We start from the raw sequence: 9,065 nt of genomic DNA, 5'->3' as shown, positions 1-9,065 counted from the left end.
TTGCCCCTGTGCACCAGCCCCTTCCGGATCCTCCTGCAGGTGGTGGACCCACGGGAGGACGTCCCCTCGTTGCTCGTTTGGGCGGAGTCTGGCCGGGCCCCATGAGGGGAGGCCCGGCCACCAGGCGCTCGCATTCGAGCCCCGACCCCCGGGCCTTTGCACTGTTTGGCAAAAACCAAACCCAGCGTATCACCGTGAACACCTCATATATAACTGTCAAACACGGTGCTGGAGCAGGGACGATTTGGACTTGTTCTGCCCTCAAACATCAGTGAACTGAAGCAGTGTTGTAGAGAAGAGCGGGCCAATATTTCCTCAAAATGATGAGAGAGACTGATCAGCTCCTACAGAAAACATTTAAGTTATTGTTGCTAAAGGTAGTTCTACATTTTACTGAATTAAAGGGTGTACTTTTATTTTCCCACCTAGTTTCTGAATGTTGTTTTACTTTTGAGAAACAGTAACCACATATTAAAATCTGGTGTGTGTGTGTGTGTGTTTTGTCACCTGAGGTTATTTTATTTGTTTACAGAAGTTGGTGAGGACCAGGCAATTGCTTTCTTAGCATCTGAGGAATAAAAACCTCAAAGAAGGGTGTACTGTGTCTTTATCATGGCTGTATGTCCAGTGTTAACCTTCAGTGCTAATGCAGTAGTGTATCTTTTACATAGTGAGTTGCTAAATAAGGATGTGGAGGCAGGGTGGTGGATGTTCACTGCCAATTATGCAAAATGGATTTTAAAGGATTTTCCCTCCTTTTTAACTCTTTTATTTGTTCTTTTCATGTGATGGCTTCTTTTATTGTTTTTTTTTATACATGTTTTCTTTTTCTGTTCTTGTTTGATGTAAATGCATATTTTACTTCCCTGCTGCCTGACTTCTTGTCTCTTCTCTCCATTTGATATTAGAAGTATTTATATCTTTCTAACCTGTTCTTTACCCCTACCCCTCCTGGGCCTCCCGGCCCCCCTGTGCCCTTTCCCCAGGGGGTCCCTGGCTCCCCCAGCCCCGGCCGTGCTTCTCATAACATCCCCTCAGTCAACGAAGGTACAGATTGAACTGATGGGTACCACTTAGGGAAAGTCTCACAGCCATATTCTTTTTCTTAATCACTTATCTTTGTCTTTGGAGAGCTTCTACTTCCTAGATCTTCTTTCCTTCCTTGTCCTTTCTTTTGTCCTCCCATGTCTATTTTTCTTTATTTCAGTGTCCGTTCCAATTTCTATTTTTTTTCCCCTCTCTTGACTTCACTCCCTTTGTCATTACAATTCTTTACCTTCCCTCGCTTCACTCTATCAGTTATTTATCTCTCCGTTTCTCTCCTTGGGTCTCATCATCTGTGTTCTCTTTTCTTGCATCAGTCTTGGTTTTTCCCCGCAGCCAGTGTTAGGTTTTTATCTCAGGTGTCTAGCTCAGGTTTCTTTGCAGTGTCTTTGTCCCTGTTTTTGTCTACAGTGCTGTCTATTTATCTTTCTGTCTTAGCTCAGTTCAATCCACTTTCAATCAGTCAAAGAAATTGGTCATTTTGAGTATCCAAATTTGCATGCTACAAAACACTTGGCAGACAATATAGCTATCTGAATTGGTCCTGGGAAATGAAACCAGTTCTGCAATATTTTCTAGAGCTAGCAGTTTTTTAAATCTCTTTTTAATCGAATATATTTCTGAAATAAGGAGAATTTGAAAGAATGCTAGTGAGATTTTTGTAACAATCTAAAACAGAAACCCCATCAATCCTCATTTTGACCTATTGTCTTCAAGATTTCATTTACAGTTTTCACTGGCCTTGCAATATCCAATTTTGTGAAGAATTACCAAAGCAAATTATGTTTGCCACAAATTCGGCAATTTCTAGCCATAATAATCAAAACAAATACTCAACCACTAGGCTTTTGGAAACTGTCTAATGGAACAGCCATAACATCTGCGAACAAGTGGACTTTACTGATGTTTGGAACTGATGCATTTGAGAGTGCATTGACTGCAGGGTTTATGCCCTGGTCTTTTGTTGTATTTCAGTTGTTGGCAGTATTGTGCAGTTACCCTGTTTTTCTCTGTCTACCTGTCTGTCTGAATGTTCATGTGTCCTGATGTTTAAGTGTCTCTGCGCTCATTGTTTGCATGCTTGCTATTTCCACTTGATGGAATGGGGAGTGTGTCGCCACAGAAATAATTTAAACAAACCAAAATCCAAAAAAGTTAAATTCATGCTTAGCAGTGATGGAAAATGTACCTTGTTTGACATTTTGCCATCCCTCTGTTTTCACCTGCAACAGATCCACTTGACGCTGTACTCATTCCATGTAAAAGTTAAAAGAAGTTAAAAACAGAAAACTGAGTGATAACTGATTTTAAATGACATTGTAAATTGACTAAAGTGCAATCATCATAAATTAGCATCTTTCTGGTATCTCTCTCAGAGCCTAATGCTGTTTTTTCTTTTTTAAACAGCCATTGTTATTATGTTTATGTTTTTAACAGGGTGTTGGCTTTTACCGCGGAGGCTTGGATCCCCATCCAACCATACATTGAATGTGTTTTCAAATTATTTAATTATTTATCCTATTTTGTAGTTGGTACAGGGAAATCAAGTGCCTTTCAAAACTGATAACCCTTAGTTTCCAGTCTTCAGACTAAAACAGAGTGGGTCAGGCTGCTTTTTCTTTATAATTATAGCCGAAACAGCAAGCATGCACACAGATGCCCATTCCTCCTCAGTATATGTAGGACTATTTTAGAAGAGAAATTGCCTCTAATTTTCTGTAGGGGCAAACAGCAATTGTAGCAAATATGTCAACCACATCTACTGTATATACTATGTTTATTACCAAAACACTGCCCTGCAGAAACCTTATTATTATTATTAGTAGTAGTGGTAGTATCAGAAATATTTGTAGCAGCAGCAGCAATGGTACAAAAGACAGCCTTCATGTTTCCTGCTTCAGCCACTTATTAGTCTGCAAAAAGAAATGTGACACAGTATATCAGTTTAAAATCACATACTTGACTTTTAGCCCTGTTTTAATAGTTTAAACGTTGCTTTATTAGTTGTCTACCATTGTATTGTGTTGCTGTGTCATCAATGCAAGTTTCCAACCTCACTTTGTTTAAATAAAGGCTAAATAAATAATAAAATATAGTTTAAAAGATGCATAATTAGCAGTAGCAGCCACTGAAAACTTGTTGCCAGCAATATCAGTACTTTCTAGGCAGTAGTAGTAGCTAAGCAGTAGCAGTAGTAGTAGCTGAGCAAACTGTATAACTCCATGAGTCACACGAGTTACGTTGGTATCATTGCCCGAGTTTTATTTTGTAGCTAAACAAATGACAGCAGAAGAGCTTCCTGTATTACCAGGTGGCCTGATTGGATTTCTGATCTTCCAAAGCATTAATTTGCTTCAGTGTTTCAGGTAAAAGTTCAGACAACAGAAGAAGCACTCCGGGATTAATCAGTAAGAGTCTTGGTGGAAGGCAGCTGTTCTTCTATTATTTAAAGAACTAATTTAATGAAATGATTCAAATTCAGTTTTTTTAAGATATGAGGTTTCTGCAAGACAGTGAGGTGAAGCAATCAGAGGTTGACTGATTATTTTTCTCTGATTTCCAGTACTGACACAATTTGGTTATTATTATTATTATGGTACTATAAGACAGATGTAAAATATTTGACAGATGTGTAATATTTTACTTTTGTGATATTCATTACAATAAATCAGTCAGCCTCTACACACAATATTTCTGAATGCAGTATGTTTGTAATACACCTAACAGTTTGTTTTCCCTGTGTATTTCAATGGCTGAGGTAAGCTTACATGGAGCCCAGGCAAAGAAATTTGCATAAAATTTCTTTCCTGCTTAAAAGACGTTCTTTGTCTATCATACAGTTGCATTTTACATATATGCATCTTTTCTGGAAACCATATATTGAAATGATATATGTGAATAAAGTGCTTGGTTTATGATGAGTATCAGCAAGTAAATGTTTCATGTAAAAGCTGGTATTTATTTCTCTGGTGTTTGGTGTAAAATATTAATATGCCATTATTTTGGCTCAGACTGATACGTGTAGATTTGAGCTTTATTAAAGCGATACTACATCATTTTGAATGTTAGTTTTCTTCATCAGTCACTCAGGATACAAGACAACTCCTGGCACCTGTGTCATTTGTTCTTGTTATTCTCGGTTTTCAAGTGCAATCCTCCACACAGTCCACCTGAATGAAAGAAAACAGATTTAAATTCATCATGCCAAGGTATCGCTATGAGGCTTTTTGTCAGTCCACCTGGCAGTGCTGTATCTGTTGTTTACCCGTTAAACACCATCAAACACACTCAGGCTCTGGTTAGCAGAAATAATAACTTTGCTCTAACCAAGACTGCAAATGATAGTGTCAGCAATATTCCCATCCTGTGTTTAACTGTTGTCGGTGTGGTTTTTATATGAGGACTGCATAAGTATGTCGGTGTGGTTTTTATATGAGGACTGTATAAGTACAAAGTCAGTGTGTGTGTGTGTGTAATGTTGTGATAAACTCACTGCTGTTATATGAAAACAACATGTTTAAGAAATGCTGACAAAAATGTCAATTTAAATATTTTTGTAGTCCAACATTTTGGAAAATGCACTAATTTGCTTTCTTTCCTATGGTGATCAATATCAGTCATGTCTGCAGGTGACAAAGCATCTGATCAGTCGGCTTTTGTCAGCACTCATTTTTTAGCTTTCCACTGTGATTCTCATATCAGGTGCTTTATTACTTTGATGCATTAGGAAGATGTTTTTTAATAAGTACTGCCTAGAATTTCACTGACATTTGTTTGAGAGTATTTTAGGCCCCCTTGACCTTTCCTTTAGTACCACCATCAGAACAAAATCACGAAAGCAGTACCAGTAAGGCTCCAAGAAAAGCTAAATTATCACAATGGTGGCTATAACATAAAAGGAAAAAGAATGTTTTTATGTGGCAGCAGTGGGGTTTGTATGTGAGCACATTAAATACTTTATATATAGATTCTTACACTGGGCTTCCCTGGAGTCTTTTCTGACGGTGTGTGTATGTCTGTGTGTGCAGGTTGGAGTCAACTGGCAGCCATGCACTGTGTGATGCTCCCTGACCTCCTTGGCCTGGACAAGTTCAGACCTCCTCTGCTGGAAATGTTGGCAAGGAGATGGCAGGACCGCTGTCTGGAGGTAACACACCCACTGTATGTAGAGCTTTAAGCTGAGCCTTCAAGCTATGTCCTGAGGATTACTACGAATTTACCACAGCAAATACAGTATGTTTCGAAAGAAAGGTAATGCTGTCTGGACTACCGTTTGTACCGACATAATGAGGCAATGTTTTTAAGAATTATAGTTTTTAAAATCACAATATGTCTATAGTGGATGAATCTATAAAACATTCATAGTTTATATATTTTCTCTGCTTTCCCTAGAGTTAACCATCCAAAGAATTAACTGTTTGTTCACTTTTGTTGAAGTGAAAAACATTAAAAACATGACAACTCACCTGAAGACTCTCTATAGAAGTGTTTAATATCATATAGCTTTACCCTCTGTGTGGTTTTAGGTGCGAGAAGCAGCGCAAGCTCTTCTTTTGGCAGAGTTAAGAAGGATCGGCCAATCAGGACGCAAGGACACCATCGACATGTGGGCTCCCTACCTGCCTCAGTATGTGGACACAGTCAGCTCCCGTAAGTACATCATACTGTGATGCAAAAATTTGTGAAATTTGGTTCTGCTTGGTGGTTTTACATGTCACACAGTGACAGTATTAGTCTACAGCCCAGTTTCATTTCATATGTCATTAAATGTGCTCACTGTGAACATGCCAACATTAGACAACTAATATGCTAGCTTTCCAATTATTAAAGGAAAATATTTAAATATCACAGTATAGAGGCTGTTGGGTCTTCAGAGAGCTGTGTGAAATCTTTTAAGTCTCCTCAAGTGATGTCACTTGAGACAGTATTCACAGCTGTGCCCATTTTTCTGTCGTCATTTTTCCTGGATATACTGTAGCTGCATAAATAATGATTATAGGGATATAGTGTCCCCATTCCTAAATCTGCCTACAATGTATCAGTCTGTTGTTTCTTTAACTAGGAGAAACAATCATCAAAGAGCATAATATAAAACCTCCTTAAACAAATCTCAGACATACCGTACATCTATCTCTCTGTCCTGCTTTTGTGATCCATTTGTCTATCTTTTTTTATTCTTCCCTGTCATTTTATTTTTTCTTTCTGTTTCTCTTGGCCTGTCTCAAGCTCTGTATATTCCCTGATCTCTCTCTCTCTCCCTCTCTCTGTCTATAGTTAGACCTACTGATGGGAAGAAAGGTGAATCTCCACCTTCTTTTACTAGAAACAGCCTTCTAAAGTGCAGTGTGTGTGTGTGGGGGGGTGTTCAGGAGTCACCCTGTGGTTGCTGAGGATGGTGGGGGTTTCTCAGGGGAGCAGTTGCCATAGGAACTGGTGCCTGTCAGTGTTGTGTTACCACAGCAGTACCGCAGGCGAGGGAGGTGGGGGATGTGATGGGCCCGTGACCTCAGGGGACGAGAAAGGATGGAGGAGGGAGAGAACAGAGAGAGAGATTGAGCGAGGTTAAAAGGTCATTGAATTTGATCTGTGTGCAGCACAGCAGGACTGGAACAGACAGTAAGATGACTCCTCCTGGTCCTGGAAATCTTGGAATATCACAGGAGAGTCAGGGAAAGTGTTGCATCCCCAGGAGGAGTCCTTTGAACCTGAACCTCTACTTGGATCTGTCTATTGTTAAACACCACGTCATTTTGACACATTTTAAACTCCAGATTCAGTTGTATTCTGTGAAAAAGTGTGTGTCAACCATTTCTGTGTTTTGATCCCCAAATTCTCCTCTCCATCACATAAAACCTGCAAGTCTACTTTTGTCCTGAAGCTCTTTAAGAGCACTAGCAGATGTGTAACCTACTGTAGCTAAAAAAGAGTAAAGAAATCTGTATTGTGTCTACAGTCCACGGGTCTGCAATGAAATATTTTTCTATTCAGTATTCAAAGCAGGCTCCCCTATATCACTGCATATACAGATATATACTTCCATCGTGTATTTTAACAAGGGATTCACATCAAAAATGTGGCGTCAGTGTAAGTGCTCCTCAGGCATCCATCTGCTCAGTCCAATTTGATTATCATAGCAGTTTGTAAGTTTACAGCATATAGAAGCAGATTTGTGCAATTGGAACAGCTGCCTGTGGAGATTATACTAATAGAAAATACTGTACACTATAAAAACCTTGTGAGGTTACATTTCAAAGAATGTCTCTTGGAGTTGGTGCACATTGATAAAGCCAGGGTTTTCCCTACTATAGAAAGGCTTAGGTGCAGCACCCAAGCCAAATGAAGGTGACACATCAGACTGAATGTAAAAACGGGTGAGTAACATGTGCCGAAAAATAACAGAGAGGTGAGTTGATCTAAAAATGAAACATAAGCTAGCAACAGGATTGACCTGTCAATCAACAGTCAGTGTTTAGTCGAACATTTGAGTGATTGGCAGCAACACCTAAAAACCCATCAAACATGCTTCATGAAATGCCGCCTATGTGATACGACCTTTTTTCTTACATTAGCTGTTTACAGTGAAGTACCAGATCAATTTAAATACTGCTAGACCCAACTTTGATTGAATAAAAACCAGACTCAGTGATGTTATCTCCATTGCTCCGCATAGATCTATATTAGTCTGCCACTATTTGTGTCTTTAAGTTACATGCTTGTGCATATACGTTAGTGACATATTTAAGACTGTTTCCACTGCACTTTATTGATCTTTGCTTTTAGTGATGCAGTGGTGTTTTCACCTTAGCCACGTGTAAAAACATTTTTTTGATGTTTAAAGACGTTTTCAAATTTCTGGTGTTGCCACTCAGCTTTTGTTATGCACAAATTGAAAGTGGTCATAAAAACTGATGCATGGAAGCTTGCCTTCTGTCCGCTTCTCTCAGCTCCTCTCCAGCAGCAGAGTGGTTGGTGTTGGAAGGAAGATGAACTGTACTTATCCATTAGCTTTTAGTGCTGAGGAAATGTCGGAGTCAGTGACAGAGTCCCACTGTCGCAGCATGGGGCTGACCAGACAACATGCGCACACACACACAGCAGTGGCCATGGTTGACCTTTCAGCTCTTCTGGAAGTGTTTAAAAGGCTTTAACACAAACAAAGCAGGAGTTGTTAACCTGCACTCAGAGGGAGGGAGAGAAATAAACAGTCAACACCATCTCTATCATCACTGCTGTGTCTAATCAGTTTTCCACATTAAAAGTGCAGTCTTATTTTCAGAGAGTGAGGTGAGAATATTGGTATCATTGGTATAGTGTAAAGACTGAAAAGAGGGGGAAACAGGTAGCTTGACTCTGAAGTATAAAAATATATCTACCAACATAAAGGTTTGTGTCAATCAAGATGCACTATACAAGGACTTCATAAAAGACAGATCAAAAAAGATGGAAGCAAAATATAAGGCGCACAAGAACAAATTAATTGAGATCCTGAGGAGATGTAAGAAACAATATTATTCTAAAGTACTGGAGAATAATAAAAATAACATGAGAGGTACTTGGAATATATTAAATAAATTGATTAGAAATAGTCCCAGCAAGAGTAACTACCCCCAATACTTTATGGATAATGATACACCGGTCAACAGAATGGAGGATGCAGTTGATAAGTTTAACAGGTTTTTTGTGAATGTTGGTCCTAGTTTAGGAAGAAGCATTTGTACAGATGATACAGCCGTCACTACAAATAATAATACAATTGAAAGGAACATGAGTTCTATGTTCTTGAAGCCCATAGTTGAAAAGGAAATTATAGAGATAGTGAATAAATGTGGTAACAAAACATCTAGTGATAGTGATGGTATTACCATGACAACTGTTAAATGGGTAATTGAGGAGATATGCAAACCATTAACCCATATTTTTAACATGTCATTTCGACTTGGGCAGTTCCCTAACAATATGAAAATTGCAAAGGTTATTCCTCTGTATAAATCTGGTGATAAGCACAACTTCACAAATTATAG

General features: G+C 38.9%; 1 protein-coding gene across 1 annotated transcript in view; it reads left to right on the top strand.

Annotated features, from left to right (window-relative positions):
* wdr7 (WD repeat domain 7) overlaps positions 1-9,065 on the top strand; it is a 98,499-nt gene that overhangs the window by 40,505 nt on the left and 48,929 nt on the right. The window contains exons 20-21 of the mRNA XM_020601061.1: positions 5,073-5,191; positions 5,571-5,694. Coding sequence (XP_020456717.1) covers positions 5,073-5,191; positions 5,571-5,694 — 243 coding nt within the window. The remainder of the gene's footprint in view (positions 1-5,072; positions 5,192-5,570; positions 5,695-9,065) is intronic.

The sequence above is a fragment of the Monopterus albus genome, unplaced genomic scaffold, assembly GCF_001952655.1.
Source record: "Monopterus albus unplaced genomic scaffold, M_albus_1.0 scaffold50.1, whole genome shotgun sequence".
Taxonomy (NCBI): domain Eukaryota; kingdom Metazoa; phylum Chordata; class Actinopteri; order Synbranchiformes; family Synbranchidae; genus Monopterus; species Monopterus albus.
This window is presented reverse-complemented; position numbering and strand designations above follow the sequence as displayed.